The 17,081-nt window shown below is 62.3% G+C and overlaps 1 protein-coding gene across 3 annotated transcripts; it reads right to left on the bottom strand.

Moving 5' to 3' along the window:
* Window positions 1–92: 92 nt before the first annotated feature.
* Window positions 93–16,927, bottom strand: RHOBTB2 (Rho related BTB domain containing 2). Of its 3 annotated transcripts, XM_087762903.1 has the most exons (11): window positions 16,855–16,927; window positions 13,362–13,439; window positions 6,035–6,236; window positions 5,732–5,835; window positions 5,433–5,618; window positions 4,313–5,337; window positions 3,251–3,369; window positions 3,016–3,166; window positions 2,807–2,895; window positions 2,480–2,585; window positions 93–2,402 (listed from the first exon to the last, which is right to left on the bottom strand). In XM_087762903.1, exons 2-11 carry the CDS (start codon window positions 13,418–13,420, stop codon window positions 2,167–2,169), a joined length of 2,277 nt encoding a protein of 758 aa, XP_087619029.1. In that variant the 5' UTR covers window positions 13,421–13,439; window positions 16,855–16,927; the 3' UTR covers window positions 93–2,166. The 3 variants fall into 3 exon arrangements, with proteins under 3 accessions (XP_087619029.1, XP_087619030.1, XP_087619028.1); XM_087762904.1 differs by lacking the exons at window positions 13,362–13,439; window positions 16,855–16,927 and adding an exon at window positions 11,664–11,904; XM_087762902.1 differs by lacking the exons at window positions 13,362–13,439; window positions 16,855–16,927 and adding an exon at window positions 10,235–10,515.
* Window positions 16,928–17,081: the final 154 nt, after the last annotated feature.

Here is a 17,081-nt window from a genome sequence, read left to right on the forward strand (position 1 = left end):
TGGCGATGGTCTGTTCTAGGTCTCAGTGGGCACCAAAGGAGCTGGACCAGATGCTCAGCAGTTGTTCCGTGTGGCACCGAGGACCCAGCCCATGGCGTTAGTGCTCTGCCACACCAGCATCCTGCTGGGAATGGTCCCCACCAGTGATGCTCCTGCCAGGAAAAGTCCTCAGCAGCAAACCTGGGCTCTGCCTTTACGTCTCTGCCACGAGTCCCGTCTCTGGTTGCCTGCAAAAGTAGGAAGCTGAAATGTCAGTCCCTCGAGCGTGCAGGGGCTGGGACCCCGGGACCAAGCGATGCTGCTGACCCCCGTGACGGAGCTGCTGTGCCGGGGGCGGGGGGCTGCGGCGCTCCCCACTCTGGCTACACCCAGCCAGGGCTTCGTGTGTTGCAATAGCTGTGTTGCAAATCCATGCGGTGCTTGGTGAGAGAAGGGCTCTGCTTGCTCCAGAAAGCCACCCTTGAGCTGCCTGCCAGCCTTCGCGCTGCAATTGGGTTTATTGATAACGCAGCTCTGGCGCAAGTGCTAAAAGCAGGAGCTTTCAGTGACCTGCCAGGAGGCTTCATGCCAGAGGTCCTGTCCCAGGCAGCCCCAGCATGCCTTCCCAAGCATGCAAACCTGGGCAGGGAGCTCCTGCAGAGCCAGGCGCATGCAGGATTTAGTGCTGGGACATGGTGGCTCAGGTCCTGGCCTGGGGAAGGCAAACAGGACCCAGAAGCAGCGGTGAGCGCCTGGATTCGAAAGGGAAAGAAACTTCTTGTCCTACCTGCTCGCTGGTGCTGCAAAGTGTGAAAACACCGAGTGTAAGCTCGCTGGAACCGCAATCCCGCTCCTGCATCCATAGCTGAGGATGAGCATGTGAAATGAGTGACTCCAAGGTGCTCCATCGAGGCCAGCCGGGAAGAGGAGCAATGCGGAGCGGGAGGGGACACCAGTGGGAGCATCCCTGCCTGCCAGGAGCATCCCTGCGTGCTCACAGCAGCCTCTTTGCCGGGAATGGGCTCAAAGGAGCTTTCCCCTTCCCGGCTGGGGAGGGCGAGCAGAGTTTTGGGTCCCTCCCTGCCTGACAGTCCTGCAACCCCCCCCGGGGCGGGCAGCTCTGTCCCAGCACTGTGCTGCCTTCTCCTGCCACGTCCCCGTTGTGGTTGTGCACCTACAAGGACACGGGTGGGACACGTGAAGTTAGTCCGATGGTAAAGCCGCCTCTCAGCGTACAGCGTTTGTTTGATGGCTGGATCCCGCAATGCTTCTCCATTGTCCCTGGCCATCCCGGGAGCGCTGGTAGGGGGGTGCTGGTGTCACCCCAAGCAGGGCACAAGGATGCCCCATGTCCAGCTGCTTCCTCCCAAACACACAGGGACCACGCTGGGCTTTTAAAATACCATTTATTACAATGGAGCCTTCCAGGCTAAAATCCCAAGCCAAGGGCCTGGGGTCGGTTTCTGGTGTGGCAGGTTGTGGGGCGGGAGTTTGGGATTGGTTTGTTTTTTTTTTTGCTTTAAGTTTTCTTTTGAAACAAAAAAGAAAAGTTAAGAGGCAGGGAGGAGAGGACTCCTGTCCCCTCCTGTTCCCCGAAATAAGACAGACCCCGCTTGTGAGTAGAAGGAGGAATGCTGCAGTGCCTGGAAGCATGTGGGGACCGGGGTCCCCTGCACCGTGCCTGACCCTGCTGCAAGTCAAAGGGGGTGGCAGGACCCCCACGGCAGCTCCAGCTACCCGCGGGGGCGAGATGCCATCAGACAAACAAACCATATCTCGCAGCTTCTGGTTACAAATTGAAGTGGAAGTGGGATGGGCTGCTGCTTCTTCTTCCTCATGCTGCTGATGTTCAAAAAAAAAAAAAAAACCTAACAAACCTCAAAATAAAAGCATGACACAGCCCTCGTGCTCCTGTAAACATGAGTTTCTCCTGCTGCTCGGTCCCTGCAGCGCGCTGGCAGCCGTGGCGCAGGGAGAGCAGGGCTCCAGGAGCGCTGGGGGCTGGCGCCCGGCCCCGAGCCTCTCCGCAGGGACGGACCCCTGCTACCACCATCTCCTCTGGGTCTTCGGCTGGTGGTGTCCGCTCCACGTCTGGCACTGGGGCAGTTCATCCCACCCTTCCTCCTCCTCCTCCTCCTTCTCCCCGTCTCCTCCCAGGGATGCTGGAGCCAGGGCAAGGACGGGCTTTCAAACCACAGCCGAGGAGGAGGAGGAGGAGGAAGAGGAGGCTGTGGCTGCCGACGATGAAGGAGGGGAGGAAGGGGAGGAGGAGGCGTTCCAGAAGAGCCATCGCCTCTTGGGCTGCCGTTTGAGGTGGAGGTAGTCTTCCTTCTCCCTCTCCTTCTTCGCCCGCTGGTAGTGATCCTCCTCCTTCAGGTACCACACCGGCGGCCAGCGGTGCTTCTCAAAGTACTCCTGGTTCTCTGCAGGGAGAGGGGGGGCGTGAGGACAGCACCGGGACCACCAGGACTCCCCTCATCCCGCCCCGGCCCCTGCTCACCTCCCGACATGGCCTTCATGTCCCGGGGAAACTTGCGGCAGACGTTGTTGTAGTTGGTGCAGATGTGATGGAGGCACCAGTCGGCAAGCTGGTAGGCGCAGTGGAACTGGAAGAGATGGAGCCTGTGTCAGAGCCACCACGGCACGGATCACCGGGGAAGCAGGAGGAATTCGCCCTATTCCTCCACAGACATCCAAGACCAGACCCAGTTGTCCTCTCTGCCAGGACAGCATCACCCCCTGGAGCTGCCAGACCCCTCTGTGCGGCACCACCCAGCCCCTGGCCCCATCCCCTGCTGTCGCGGGGTCCTGTCCCACCGCGTCCTACCTGAGCCAGCTCCAGGAACACGAGCACGTCCCCATCGATGTCCACCATCATTTGCGCCGCCTCCATCAGGCCGGTGACGGTGTACTGCTCTGTGGGGGACACGCAGGGTTACAGGGTGGCTGGGACTGGGTGACAGCGGGAGCACTGGGCTGCCACCAAGCTTGGGGACAGTGGGGGGACGCTGTCCCGCTGCAGCCACCCTAACTCACCGGTGAGAGCCACCAGATGCGGCAGGCAGAGGCGGTTGGCGAGGATGATGAGCTTCATGTCGTCGAGGTCGGGGCTGGAGCTGAACTGCCCGGTGTAGAGGTACTCCAGCACCGCCCGCATGCAGCTCTTGCTGGTGTAGGGAAGTGCCACCTGCGAGACACCCACCGGCTGTCACCTCACGACCATCCCCAGCCGTCCCACCCTCCCGGGACAAATTCTGGGGCCCCTCCTCACCTCGTTGGTGGAGCTTTCCACGAAGGGGCCGCCGAACATCGCGGCCATCCAGTCGCAGCTGGAGATAAGCAGGGGCTTGTGGGCACTGATAGCACCGTCATCCAGCACGAAGGTGACATCTGGGGACAAGCAGAGGGATGCTACTGGGGACGTCCTCGTCACACAGGGCTCAGCCACCTCCTGCCACAAAAGGTCTCGCACCGGGGACAGCAGAGGGAAGGGGATAGAGCCTGGCATATCCTATAATTTGTCCTAAAGATCCCTTTTTTCCCCACCACCCCCCCCAGCATCCTCTGCTGGCTCAGAGGAGCTCAGGGAAGAGCCGCAGCGGGGCTCCGGCTCTTCCGAGGGATTTTCCCAAGGCATACCACAACGTGTTTGAAACCAAAGAGGAAAACCCAGGAAGCAAACGTCTCGCCCAGGCTTGAGCCCTTGAGAGAGCTGGGAAGGACAAGGGGGATCTCCTACCACCCCTACTCTGCTCTCCACCCCGGACCAGAGCTTCTCCCTGAGGTGTGCCAAGGGCCAGCACCCATCTGTCCCCCGACAGTGACAGCTTGACCACATCAAGGTCCATCCTCATGAAACAAATTCAGCCGGAGGGAGGCTGGGATGTCCCCACCCCTCCCCGGACGGCACCAGCCGGTGGCACGTGATGCTCGGCAGAAAGCCGGGGAAGTCCTACCAAGAGCACATTGCTCCTTGTAAATCAGATGACCCTGTGAAAACCTGGGCCCGGGAGGAAAGGAAGTTGCCTTTGCTGCTCTCCTGTAAATAAACAGAGCTGTCAGGCGGGCTGGGGAGCAGGAAACCCTGGGGAAAGGCCATTACACTCACGCTTTTGAGGGGGGGGGAGGGGGGAAGCTATAAAAATCGCAGAAACGCAAAGTGTGACCAAAAACCCCAGGGAAGGCGAGTGAGAGCCTGATGGCTCGCGGCATGGCCGCCCTGCTCACGTGTGGGGCAAAGCCAGGAGCTCCGAGCCCCACATCCATCTGGCAGACCCCCCACCAAGGGAGAGGGGTGCTGTGGACGGTCCTCCCCCTCAGCCTGGAGTCGTACCCGAGAAAGTCCCCTTGGCCAGGCATTCCTTCACCCGGTTGGTCCTCCGGACGTGGAAGGCTTTGGTGATCTCCTGGTTCATGAACGCCTCGTTGTTGAGGATGTTGGCCACCATCATCCGGAGGTCGAACACCTCCAGCAGCTCAGCGATGTGAGCAATGTGCATGAGGTCCCGCTCATTCTCATCCAGCTCCCCCGTGTACAGGTACTTCAGCACGGCCCGGAAAGGACCCGGCTGGATGGAAGCATCCATCTTCACCACCACCATGAGCTTGGACTTGTAGGTCAGTGGATCTTCTGCCATCTCCTCCTGGATGCTGGTGAAAGCCCGGCTCCAAGAGGAGAGGTCCCTTCCCCGCCGCAGCCCACGCTCCCCGTTCTCGTAGCGGTTGCCCCGCAGGATCCCATCACTGGTGGAGGCTCTAAGGCACGGTTTTCGCTGGCCGGATCCGGCCTCCTCGGTGCTTTCGCAGATATCAAAGCTAGCGGCTCGGAGGAGGAAATCCCGCCCGTGGTGCCTCTCCTCTTGGTGCAGCATCCGCTCGGCGGCCGCGGTGACGGCCACCCCGAAGCCATGCCCCGCGGCGCTCTGCTGGTCCTCCTCGCTCAGGTCCATGAGGAACAGGTCGTAAAATTTGGAGGAGGAGGTGGAGAGGTAGATCTTGTGTGCGTAGATTTTGATCTTCTCTTGCAGCACCAGGATGACGTCCGCGCACAGGGGGTCCTCCAAGAGGTGGGCTGGGCGCTCCTCGTTGTTGGAAGGGGGGTCTGGGACGATGATGATGGGTGGAGGGGGCTTGGGGGGCAGGAAGGGGGCTTGGAGCAGGGGTCGTTGCACGTTGCGGAGGTGGGACTTCCAGAACTGCAAGTGACGGCGGGAGATGAGGGCGGCACGGATGGCGTTGTCGAAGACATCCTTGATGCCAAACTGGGCCACCACGCTCGTCTCGTAATAGGGGATCCCCAGCTCCTTGGCTACCTCCCTCCCCTTCTCCGGGGGAAGGATCTCGTTAGGTTTGATTGGCCTGAAAAAGAGGGGAGATAATGAAGAGACCTCTTCAGATGCATGGTAAGGAGAAAGCATAGGGCAGGCATGGGCATTGGGGCACAAAAGTCCCACCTGGCCAAGGGGCGCCGTGCCCGATTGACGGCCTCCAGGTCGGCGTAGCGCAGGTCGAGCTGGCAGCCCACCAGGATGACGGGCGCGCGGGGACAGAAGTGCTTGATCTCTGGGTACCACATGGTCTTCACATGGTGCAGGGAGTTGGGGTTAGCGATGGAGAAGCACAAAACCACAACATCGGACCTGCGAGGAGAGGAGGGTCAAGGTCCAGCTTGACGATGGAGCCAACCCTGCCGTGCTTCGGCATTGCCCGCCCTCCCCGCCCAGGGCAGCATGAGGCTCTGCCTCTCCCCTACCTGCCATAGGCAAAGCGCCTGTCTTTGTGGTGGTCACCAAAGGTGTCCCAGAGCCGCAAGGACACGCTAACATCATCTACCACATCCCGGGAGCGCTCCAGCACCTGTGGGAACAGAAACATCCAGCTCCTGAGTCCTTGAGCCCTGCAAGAGCGGGGCTGTCCCCACCGCATGCAGGGCATGGAGGAGCAATTCGCAGTTCCCCCACAGGGAGGATGCAATTCCGTCTCCTCGGGATCCCCACAGGGCATCCGTGAGCCAAGCCGCCCCAGCATCCCTGCCCCACTCCCCGGCAGCCCTCACCTCCTGGCAGACGCGGTACTGGTCGATGGCCCACACCGTGGGCACGTGGGTGGCGAGGAGCTGGTACTGGGTCAGCGTGGCGTTGCAGGCGCGGGCACAGATGAGCCGGGTCTTGCCCACCGCGTTGTCCCCGACCACGACGCACTTGATAGTTTCTACGTTTGGCCTCTCATAATCCATGTCAGAATCCATTAATTGGGACCTGCAGGGGGAAGGGGGGTCAGCAAACACAGCCAGGATGAGCCGGGGGGGCCTGTGTCCGGACGGGCCGGGATGCTGAGGGGGGCAAAGCAACAAGAGGATGCCGATACTCACGCTCGGAGCCGCCAGCCCCTCGCAGCACGGGGGAAGCTCTGCAGTGACCGGCAGCCGGGAGCCCCAATGAAGGCAGCGAGCGAAGGCAGCTGCCTACCCCTCCCCGGCTCACGCTCCCCGCCAGTCCCCTTTAAAATTTAATGTTCTCATGGCAGTGTGCGTTGCTCTGCCGCGCGTCAGACACATGCCCTGCGTTAGATTCGACCCTCCTCCCTCCCCGTCTCTCCGGCCCTGGCTCATGCTTGTTCATGTGAGATGAGGCTTTTTTTTTTTTTTTTTTCCCCTCCTCCTTTCCCCTTTCTCCCTCTCCAGTGTTTGCAAGCGAAGCTTCCAGATCCACCCGACCGAGCGCACACCCGGGCACTGCCAGCCTCTCTGGCTGCCTGTCTCCGGGGTCGGCCAGGTCCGTCCCTCGACACCGATCAGCCCCCCTTTTCCCACCCCCTTCCCGGAGGGGATCTTTGCTCCCAGCAGCAAATGAGAAGAAACTCGTTATGTTTCCAGGAGGCTCAGCAGCCGTTGGGTTTGGGAAGGCTCCCAGCATCACCGGCCTCCCAGGACCAGGCATGACCTGAACCCTCCCGAGACGGAGGTTGGTGCTATGGGTGCCATGAAGCCGAGATGAAGCGCCCGTATCCTGCAAGCAGGAGTGCCCAGGTGTAACCACCCTCTGCCTCTTCAGAGCCCCAGAGTCTAAATCAGCCAGAATTAACTCATCACAGCACTAAGCCAGGGATTTACATCATTTCCACGGGGAAGAGCAAGGAGGAGATTGAGGGAAGGGGAAAAGGATAAAAAAAACCCCCCATATCCCAATTGCTCTGAACTTCCCAAAGCCGCAGATCTCTTCCCCCTTGTCACCCCCTCCTGGCACCGGCCTCCCGAGCTGCTATAATAAACCACCAGCGCAAAGGCTCGGTGAGCTAAAATACCCGGTAACGATGGCAACCGAGCCCTGCACGCGGGGACCACGGACGCAGCTCCCTAAACTAGCAGCCTGGCAAGGACTTTCCAATGTTAGCACCTCCCTCCCGTGCACAAGCGATCTCAGCACACCTGGCTACGCCAGCCTGGAGGAGGTGGCAGGTGAGAGGGCTCAGCACCGCGCAGGATTGAGCCACAAGCCTTGCGGGCAAGCGTAGGCAAAAGCGGGTGGCACAAATCCAGGTTGCTTTAGGTGCCAGCGCTTAAACATCGACTGGTCCCAAGGCAAAACTTCTCTGAGTAGTTTTGTCACCGCGTGCCATGGCCCCTCCATCCTTTGGGATGCAGGGAATGCTGTCTGCTGAGGGCATTGCAAACCAGGAATAGCAACCTCCTTGGGCTCCGCACGGCAAAAAGGAGTCAGGGCAGGTTGCCTCCTTCCTCGTTAGCCCCTGGAAATTCATTTCCATCTCACGCATCCCACCCCAGCGCCATCCCCGGTCCCCTGCTCCTCCCGGGGATCAGCTTTGGGCCAGGAGATCTCCGGGGGGGTCGGTAGTGCTCGGGGAGCTTAGCTGCGGTTATTTTTAGGGCCAGCCATGCTCCCAAATCGGCTGAGCTCATTCAGCCGGTGGGGGGGAAGGCACATGGAGATGACAACTGCGGTTGGCAGTTTGGATGCTTGCCCCATGTGGGGAGCTCGGCCCAGGGGACTTGGGAGCCTGCTCGGAAAGTCCGTGCCCCGAGGGAATTAAGGGATAAATGCTAATGGGAGCAGTGCCTGTGATGAGGAAAGGAAGAGGGGGGACAGCAGCAGGCACAAAATGCAGGCTCTGAATAAAGCAGAAGCACGTTGGGGAACTCCGGCGGGCCCGCGGGGGTGGCTCGCAGCCCCCCACCCACGAGACACTGCCCCGGGAGGGGGCTGAGCCCCTTGGCAGGGGCAATTTCAGCAGCACCATTCCTCCACCTCCGCAGGCCCCCTCCCCACCTTCCCCACCAGCGCATCTCTCCTGGGGACAGCTCCAAAACCCACAGGAGAGCAAGAAATAACCCAAGATGCCGAGATATCGGAGTTCCCCCCCCCAGCAAAAGCCCTTCCCTGGGGAGCAGGGCTGCTCCGGTCAGCAGCCCCCCCCCCCCCAGCCCCGCTCTCCTTGCCCACTGCAGCCCCACCACCCAAACCACAGGCACCCAATTCACCCCCCTCCCAAGGAGAACCCCAAAATTGCTCCTTCCAGGCTGCCCAGCCTGCGGTTGCCCAGGCAACTGCACCATCACCCCGGGAGCCGTCGCCTAGCAACTCCCAGGCTAAAAATCCTTCATCCCGCACCTCAGCAGGAGACGGGAGCCCCCAAACCGGGGGGAAACCGCCCTGAAACGGCAGCAATGCACAAAAATAACGCAGCACCTCTCGTCACCCTCCTGGGCAGCTGGGGGCTGGGGGCGAAATGGGGCCCGGGGGCCCCGGGGAGGCAGCCGGGGCTGTGCAGGCCGCAGCAGGGGAGCGGGGCCCCGAGCGGGGCTGCAGCACAGCTGGGCCCGGCCACAGCACAGGGACCGGGGGACGTGGTGGGCCAGGAGCACCGGGAACGGGTGTGGGGCATTGCAATGGGGCCGGGGGTGCTCGGAGCACCCAGATTGGGGGTGCAGGGCATTGCAAGGAGGCCGGGGAGCACCGGGACTGGGTGCAGGACATTGCAATGGGGTCGGGGGTGCTCGGAGCACCCAGATTGGGGGTGCGGGGCATTGCAAGGGGGCTGGGGAGCACCGAGACTGGGTGCAGGACATTGCAATGGGGCCGGGGGTGCTCGTAGTACCCAGATTGGGGGTGCGGGGCATTGCAAGGGGGCCAGGGAGCACCGGGACTGGGTGCAGGACATTGCAATGGGGTCGGGGGTGCTCAGAGCACCCCGATTGGGGGTGCGGGGCACTGCAAGGGGGCCGGAGAGCACCGGGACTGGGTGCAGGACATTGCAATGGGGCCGGGGGTGCTCGGAGCACCCAGATTGGGGGTGCGGAGCATTGCAAGGGGGCCAGGGAGCACCGGGACTGGGTGCAGGACATTGCAATGGGGCCGGGGGTGCTCGGAGCACCCAGATAGAGGGTGCGGGGCATTGCAAGGGGGCCGGGGAGCACTGGGACTGGGTGCAGGACATTGCAATGGGGTCGGGGGTGCTCAGAGCACCCAGTTTGGGGGTGCGGGGCATTGCAAGGGGGCCGGGGAGCACCGGGACTGGGTGCAGGACATTGCAATGGGGCCGGGGGTGCTCGGAGCACCCAGATTGAGGGTGCGGGGCATTGCAAGGGGGCCGGGGAGCACCGGGACTGGGTGCAGGACATTGCAATGGGGCCGGGGGTGCTTGGAGCACCCAGATAGAGGGTGCAGGGCATTGCAAGGGGGCTGATGAGCACCGGGAATGGGTGAGGGGCATTACAATGGGGTTGGGAGTGCTCAGAGCACCCAGATTGGGGGTGCGGGGCATTGCAAGGGGGCTGAGGAGCAGTGGGACTGGGTGCAGCGTATTGCAATGGGGCCGGGGGTGCTCGGAGCACCGGAATCGGGGGTGCAGCGCATTGCAATGGGGCTGAGGAGCAGCGGGAGCCGGTGCGGGGCTTTGCAAAGGGGCCGAGGGTGCTCGGAGCACCCAGATCGGGGGTGCGGGACATCACAAGGAGGCTGGGGAGGACCTAGGCCGGGAGTGCGGGGCTTTGCAAGGGGGCTCAGAGGTGCGGTCTGCACCGGGGCCGGGTGCGGGGCATTGCAAGAGGGCTCGGGGGTGCCTGGAGCACCCAGGCCGGGGGTGCGGGGCACTGCAAGGCGGCGGCGGGTGCATCGCGAAGGGGCCGGGCCCTGGCTGTTCCCGGCGCCGGCAGCCGGGCCGGGCCGGGCGGGATGCGCGGAGGCGGAGCGGGACGCGGCGGGGGCGGGGGGGGGGGGGGGCTCCCCCCGGTACTTACACCAACACAGACGAAGCGGCGGCTCCCAGGGGCCGGGGCCGGGCTCGCCCCTCCGGACATGGCCACGGCGCAAGTTGCGAGGCTGGGCTCTGCGCGCCTGGGCGCCGCGCTGCGCGGCTCAGGGCCTGGGGCGCGGGGGCCCATGCCGACACCTCGGTTCCCCCGCTTTCCGCATCCGCGGCCCGTTGCGCTGCGCTGCGCGGAGCCCTGCGCGCTGCCCGGCGCTGCGCGGAGCCCTGCGCGGAGCGGCGCGCTGCAGTCGGGCCCGCCCCGCCTTTCATTCACAAAAAACAAGCGGCCCCGCCGAGGCCCCGCCCCCGCCCCCCCGCCGCCGCCCATTGGCTGAGAGAGACCCGGGGGGGGTTACCCGAGGCGGGGGGGGGGGGACGACGACGACTGCGGGCAGCGGGGCCGGGGCGCCTCGGCGGGGGACCCCATCCTGCCGGGCGTGGGACCCCCATCCCGCCCCCAGCCCTTCCCCGCAGGGGTCTCCATCCTGCCCCCCCAGTCCTGCCCCGCATGGGGGACCCCCATCCTGCCCCCGCCAGTCCTGCCCCCAGCCCTCCCCTGCGGGGGACCCCCACCCTGCCCTCCTTCCTCTGCTGCATCCCACCCGCATCCTCCCCCTGCGCCTCACCTCCATCCTCCCGCTGCACCCAGCCCCCCCCGCACTGCCCCCCTGCCCAGCACCTCCCTCCTGCCCCCAGGGAAGGGTGCACCCCTCCTCTGAGCACCTTTCCCACGGGGGCCGCGCAGGGCTGCCAGCCCCTGGGGTCCCCGCCGGGCCGCACGCGGTGCTGGCGGTGCTGCCAGGCACCTCAGCCTGGCTGAGGAGGGGGCTGTGCCGGAGGACACCCCTCGTGTGACAGCTCCCAAGCCCCAGGCCCCCCTGGAGCAGCCCCAGTCCCTTGCAGGGCCGGTTATCCCAACGGAATGACCCATCCATCCGTGCTCTCCAAGCACAGGCCACACGCTGCACTACTGCCTTTGAACCCGGGCCCACAGCGCTCCTCGCAGCCCCCTCCTCACCCCCCAGGCCCCCGGGGTTGCCCTGCCACCCCAGGGCATAAAAAAACTCAAAGTCATCTTTGCAGCCTGGCTGCCGGGAAGGCGTCCGGCACGCTGGCCCCGCTGCTCTGACCCCGTATATCCGCATCACGTGATGCCTCGCCATCCTTTCCCAAGGCTTTCGTCTGCCTTCCCCCCCCCCCGCCATCGCCTCCACCACGCTAAGCTCGGCCTCCCGCTCCCTTTCCACTCGGATCAGGCCGGCCGGCAGCCCACGGCGCGGCCGGCACTGATGCAACGCTGCGTCAGCCGGCGTCAAAACCTCAGCGCTCGCCTCACGTCGCACCTTTGCATCGCAGCCCCGGCAGCCGCCCGGCACGGCCCCCCCATCCTGGCCCCCCGGCATCACCCCCCGCCTCACCTAACTCGCAGGACGGGGATCTCTCTCTCCATAGCAGAAAGAGACGGAGTCGCTTATTTGGGGAGGGGGAAGCCCTTTGGCTTTTGAGCCGGGCATAGGCAGCTCCCGGGGCTGCCTCCGTGCCCACACCGGCACTGCGAGCCGGCGGCGAAGCTATCGGCTTCACGGCGAAGCTATTTATTTCCCTGCAACGGGAGCTGCGAGCAGCCGAGCTGCAGCTTTGAGCTTTCTTCTTCTTGGAGTGGGTCACGGGGAAGGAACACGTAAAGCTTGTTTGCCAGCCGCATGATTTGGCTTATTTGCTCTCTTGTAGCAGGTGCTTAAATGTGGCATAAAGAGTTCCTGGCAGCTTTCTGGGCAGCCGAATTCCCGCCTGCCCCCCTCCCTGCCAGGCAAAACAAAAGCACAATTGTCGCTTGCAGTCGAAACACCCGGGCTGCAGCGCTCGCACGGGCCCTTTTCCCGGCAGAAGGCTTTGCCGGGAGGAGAGAGCCGGTGGCGGGAGGCACCGGGGAGGGCACCGGGCCGGGGAAGGGGCTTGGGAGCATCTATGGAGCACGTGGCTGCTACTCGCAGCCCCTCTGCTCCGTGGGAGGAGAAACACAAGTCTCAGCCGACTCGCTGCATCCCACCACTCCCTAGAAAGCCCACGCCGTGGCATGGCACGGCTGCCCACGGCATGGCACGGCTGCCCATGGCATGGCACGGCTGCCCATTGCATGGCACGGGGCTATGCAAGGCAATAGCTCCCCTCCTTCAGCACCGCTGCCGCTGGCAGGGCTGTAATTAAAAGGCCGTTTTCTCCCTGCTCCCGTGTCTCTCTCCAATTTAAGCCTCTTGAACTTGTCCCAAAGGGCTCCCATCTGCCCGGCTCTGTCATCACTCTCGCTCCCAGGTAAAGAGCTCCAAACCCGATGGCCGAGCACTGGGGAGCTTGCACCACTGGGAGTAAGCACCCGTTTTCACCCTGTAGCACCCTCCTCCCTCCATCTCCCCCTCCCCAGCAAGGAATGAAGAAGCTCTCCAGATATCGGAGACATGAGCGGGCATTGCTCCAGCCATGCTCTCCCCTGTAAACTTGATGGCTCTCTAGGGTTTAATGCCGGGGGTGTTTCCATCCCTCCCAGGTGCTCCCCGCGCCCCTGCCCAGCCTTGCTGGGGGCTGGCACGCCAGGTTGCACTGCTGCTCCCCCATCTTGCGGGGGGGGGGGGACGGCTGCAGGGATGCAAACCCATTCTCCTTTTGCTCCTTGGAGCAGCCAGCAAACGCTCTGCAACCACCGTAACCTTCCCAGCTCTGCCTGCGCCAGTGCCCCCCGCTCTGATCCCCAAATATGAAAGGTGAGCTCAGCCTTATTCACCTTGCAGAAGCCTGAAGGGCTGCGACAGGCCAAGGCAATGCATCCCTCGCCGGCAGCACGCCGGCAAAAGCAGATTTGCAGCGGGGAGACACCCCGATACCCTCCGGCAGCCCCAGACCACGCGCTCCCACAGCCCCCGCTGCCGGGGATCTGCTTTTGCCTTGCTCTGCCCTAAGCCCTGCCGTGAGTTTTCCGCCTTATCCATGGGGGAATGGAGACGTTGCAGCGGAGTGCGTCACAGGGGAGCAAAGAGCAAAGTCCCCTGGAGAAAGTGGCCGGAGGAAAAGAGCCTGAACCGGGGCTGGAGGAGCCGGCGCCGTGGCAGGCAGGTACTTACAGGCTGTGAGCCATTGCAGTCATCTTCCCCGCGGGGCTGCCTTTCCCTTGGCTTTCCATCTCTTTCTCCTGGCACACTCTGAAAGGAGAGGGCAGAATGACACTGTGAAAACACCCAAAACATGGCCTCCCCCCCCCTTCCTGCACGGTGTCACCCCGCTACCCTGGGGACGGAAAGCCTTTGGGAAAGCAAGTCCTGCACGGCCACCTGGGCTGGCCAAGAAGTGTCCTTGCGTGGGGAGAGGGCTGTCCCTCATCTACCGAGCGGCTCTGCCCGCCGTCCCTACATCTCGCTGCCAGGTCTGTTCTCCCCACGCCACCGCCTTCACCGTACAAAGCAGCCGAGGGGGAGATACATAGATACACGCAACAGGCACGCACAGACCCGTCCCCTTCACTGTGCTGGGTTTCACAGTGACAGCGTCCCCTCAGCCCCAGGGGCTGGCCAGGGTGGTCAAGGGGTCCCGCAGTACCACTCCCCAGCTCCAAGTACCGTGCCTTTGGGCTAAGAGCCTTCTTCACGTGTGCCCCAAGCAGTGCCTGGCTCCCCGGGGTGGCCAGCAGACCACCGAGCCCACCGGCATGTTTGCTTTGGGCAACGTTCCCCTCCTGTGAGCTCCGGAGCAAGGCAGGGCAGCAGGGCTCTCCTTCTCCTGTCACCGGATCAATGGTGCCTGCAGACGTCAGGCTGGAGCAGAGTCCAGCCTGGGCTTCGCTCCTGGCAAAGCCAGCAGACGCCTGGCTCCTGCCAGGGAGTGGGAGCGCGTTTCAGAGACCCAGCGTGGTGCTGGGTCCTTCTCCGCATCCACCCAGGAAAAGCAATTAGGGTCACCCCTCCATTTTGCTGCTCTGAAAACCCCAAATCCTGCAGCTTTTCCTCCTGCATGATGCTACAAGTGGTCTCCTTGCTCAGGACAGCTGCCCCAGGCATCCACGTGGGCTCGCCGGCCCCGTCAGCAGGACTGGAAGAGCTCAGCTTTCCTTCACCAGGCAGCCAGGGAGGGAGAAGGCAGTTCAGCCAAATGGTTTTTATGGGCTTAATATCCATTTGGATCCAGCAGGCAGGAGAAGTCTCCGACCAGCACTTTGCAAAAATGGCAAAACCCAACCCAACCGCGATGGGGGAACAGCGGGGGGCAAAGGGACCCCGTGCTGCTGGAGACGGGACGGTGGGATGTGCCACCGCACTGGCAGGGAGCGGACTGGGAAGGAGAGTCCAGAAAACAGTTGATAATGGAGGGGAAGGTCTAAAACAAGCAACAGGAGCATTTCTGCACCTTTCCTCCTCTGTCCTGCCAGAGCAACAGGGTCTATCTCCGAGCCAGGAGATTGGGGTGCTCTGGAAAGTCACTGCATACGCATATTGTGACCCAGATACACGCCTGGATCCCTTCTCCCAGGCCCGAAATACAGCCACCTGATACGCCACGGGTGATAACTCATCCTGCCATTGATACCACTGCAGAATTTCAGGGATTCATCACTCAGTTTATAAATATTTAAACCCAGAAGGAGCCATGTAAAATGCAACGTATTATACAAGCAAAGCATCCCTCCCTTTACCCCGGCACAGAGCTAATGAACATCTGGGGCTCGCCAGACAGATCTTTTGCAGCTAGAAACCAGGTCAGGGCAAAATTCAAGGTCTCGGTCCATGCGTGCAGGATTTCTGCACCGTCCAGCTGGGATACATTGGATTTACCGCCCTGATTGATGCAGAAAGTGCTGCCGCTAGGAAATTGCAGCTAAGGCTGCTCCTCCAGCTGCTTCCCCCCGCCACCCCAGCCAGGTTTTGGGCATGCATGGCCGGCCCCGTGCTCACAGGAGCGTTGCAGCTGCAGCCTGAAACATTTACAGGCTCCCCGCCGGCCGGCTGCTTCATGCAGTATTCACAGCTTCATACAGTATTAAGAGCTGCTGACGCCTCGTGAAAAAACTGTGAAAAGCTTCTATTTGGGGAAAGTTCCTCTTATAACAGTGCATCCTGTGGCTTCTCTGTTTCCCTTTTCTCCTGGTTGTCTTGCTAGGGAGAGCAGGGCAAAAATAGGCTGATAGCATTGACAACCATCCTGGGCTCTTCATCAGAAGAAGAAAATAACCCCCCGAGCAAACAACCCCAAGGAATTAATTCTCACATCGCACCCAGGGAGCTGCTATGGGTGCGGGGTGGGTGTCTGCCTGTCTTGCCGCAGCTTGGGGACCGATGCTCAGCGAGAAGGGGGAAAGTGGGACCTGCTGGGTCTTGTCCCTGGGTCTGGGTGCAGCCAGCACCCGGCACAGAGCACGGTGTGGGGTCTAGGGGGGGCTCGGTGGGGGCCTGCATATCTCCACATTAAAAAAAAAAAATTCAAAAATCAAAGAACTAGGAGTCTGTTTCTAAGCAACTGTCTCCAGTAGGGATAGAGAGCAGAGGAAGGGGGAGAAGCAAAGCTTGGCTAGGGAAAAAACTTCTGGGGTCCCAGAGCCCCCAGCAGGACCCAGGGGGTGAGGGAGGGAGCGCAGGAGCTGCCTGGGTCTGTCTCAGTGGCGACGGCTGTTTGAAAGGGGCCACGGGGGGTGTCAGGACACCACATGCAGTGGCCAGCACTAGGGACAGGCCAGGACCCCCCGGGGCAGAGGCTCACGGGTGGGTGAGTGGAAGCGTCACCCCCTTCCCCCAGGGCAGAGCCCGGCTGCAAGTGGTGGCCCCCGGGAGAGCGGCTGCGCCTCGTGCCCTTGCTTGTGAAACAGCACCCCAGCCTCCAAAACCACTTCCTACCCTAACGGCTCCCGGCCAAACGAAGCGGCAGCAGTGCTGCCTATCGCCCTGCCAGGCAGGCTGCAGGCAGCAGGAGACGGTGAGCAAGGCAGGCAGGCAGGCAGGGAGGTGATGGCAGTGTTTGGTGGCTGCATGGACTTCCCGACTACCTGCCAGGAGACATCAACACCTCTTATTGAAGCAGCAAATAGCAGCCATGGAGAGTCACCAGCTTTATCCTCCTTGTTCCCGTGGGACAGCAGGGTGGCATCCGTCCCACGCTGGAAGAGCCTTCACCCCCACAACTTGGTGTCTTCTCGCATGTGGCTCTGCCCGAGCGCCCTCCTCTCTGCCCGTGCTGGCCACGGGCTACTCGTTAAACCCCTATTGCCACCAACACGCCCCGTGGAGCCCCGTTGGGACCTGACAGCCCAATTCTCAACAGCTCGAAGGGGCACGAAGGAGCAATGAGGGAGTGAGGAGTTGAGAGCATCACCCGCTCCAGAGGGTCTCCATCAGCCCACAGCGACAGGGCTGGAAACAGCCTGCGGCGGCACTTAAAGCTGCTCCTGTGGCATGAACCACCTCCACTCCAGTGCAGCCCACCGACCCATTTCCAAACCTCTTTGCATCCCCCCGCAGCTCCCCGACACAGGGAAAAGCCCTTAGCCTCACCCTACCCCATCGCTGCTGGCCCTGGCAAAGCCCTGGTGAAAAAATGGGGGATAAATTTGCTCTGGGCAGCCAGCACGGTTACCTGCATGCACTGGCTCTGCACCGTCCCGCAGCTCTCCCCTCCAGTCCAGCAGCCGCCTTTGCTTTCCCGAGGTGCTAACTGGCCTGGACAGGTAGGACCCATTTTTATATGCTCGCCCATGTGATCCAAACAAATGCCCTAGGGATGAGTTTTTGCACTGACACAAATAAAGGGGCTGGGACTAAAACCTGTTGAACCACAATCCATGCTCAACGGACAGGAATTTT

This window comes from Nipponia nippon, unplaced genomic scaffold (assembly GCF_047370975.1).
Source record: "Nipponia nippon isolate SJK-2023a ecotype South Korea unplaced genomic scaffold, ASM4737097v1 scaffold_27, whole genome shotgun sequence".
Taxonomy (NCBI): Eukaryota; Metazoa; Chordata; class Aves; order Pelecaniformes; family Threskiornithidae; genus Nipponia; species Nipponia nippon.

What these genes read in the sequence shown, in the direction of transcription:
- RHOBTB2 (XM_087762902.1), bottom strand. Translation starts at nt 10,515, where the DNA reads ATGAAAGGCGGGGCGGGCCCGACTGCAGCGCGCCGCTCCGCGCAGGGC. An exon ending in AGGCGCTTTGCCTATGGCAG is followed by an intron (nt 5,619 to 5,731) that starts GTAGGGGAGAGG and finishes CTCTCCTCGCAG; the next exon opens with GTCCGATGTTGTGGTTTTGT. An exon ending in TGTTCCTGGAGCTGGCTCAG is followed by an intron (nt 2,586 to 2,806) that starts GTAGGACGCGGT and finishes CATCTCTTCCAG; the next exon opens with TTCCACTGCGCCTACCAGCT.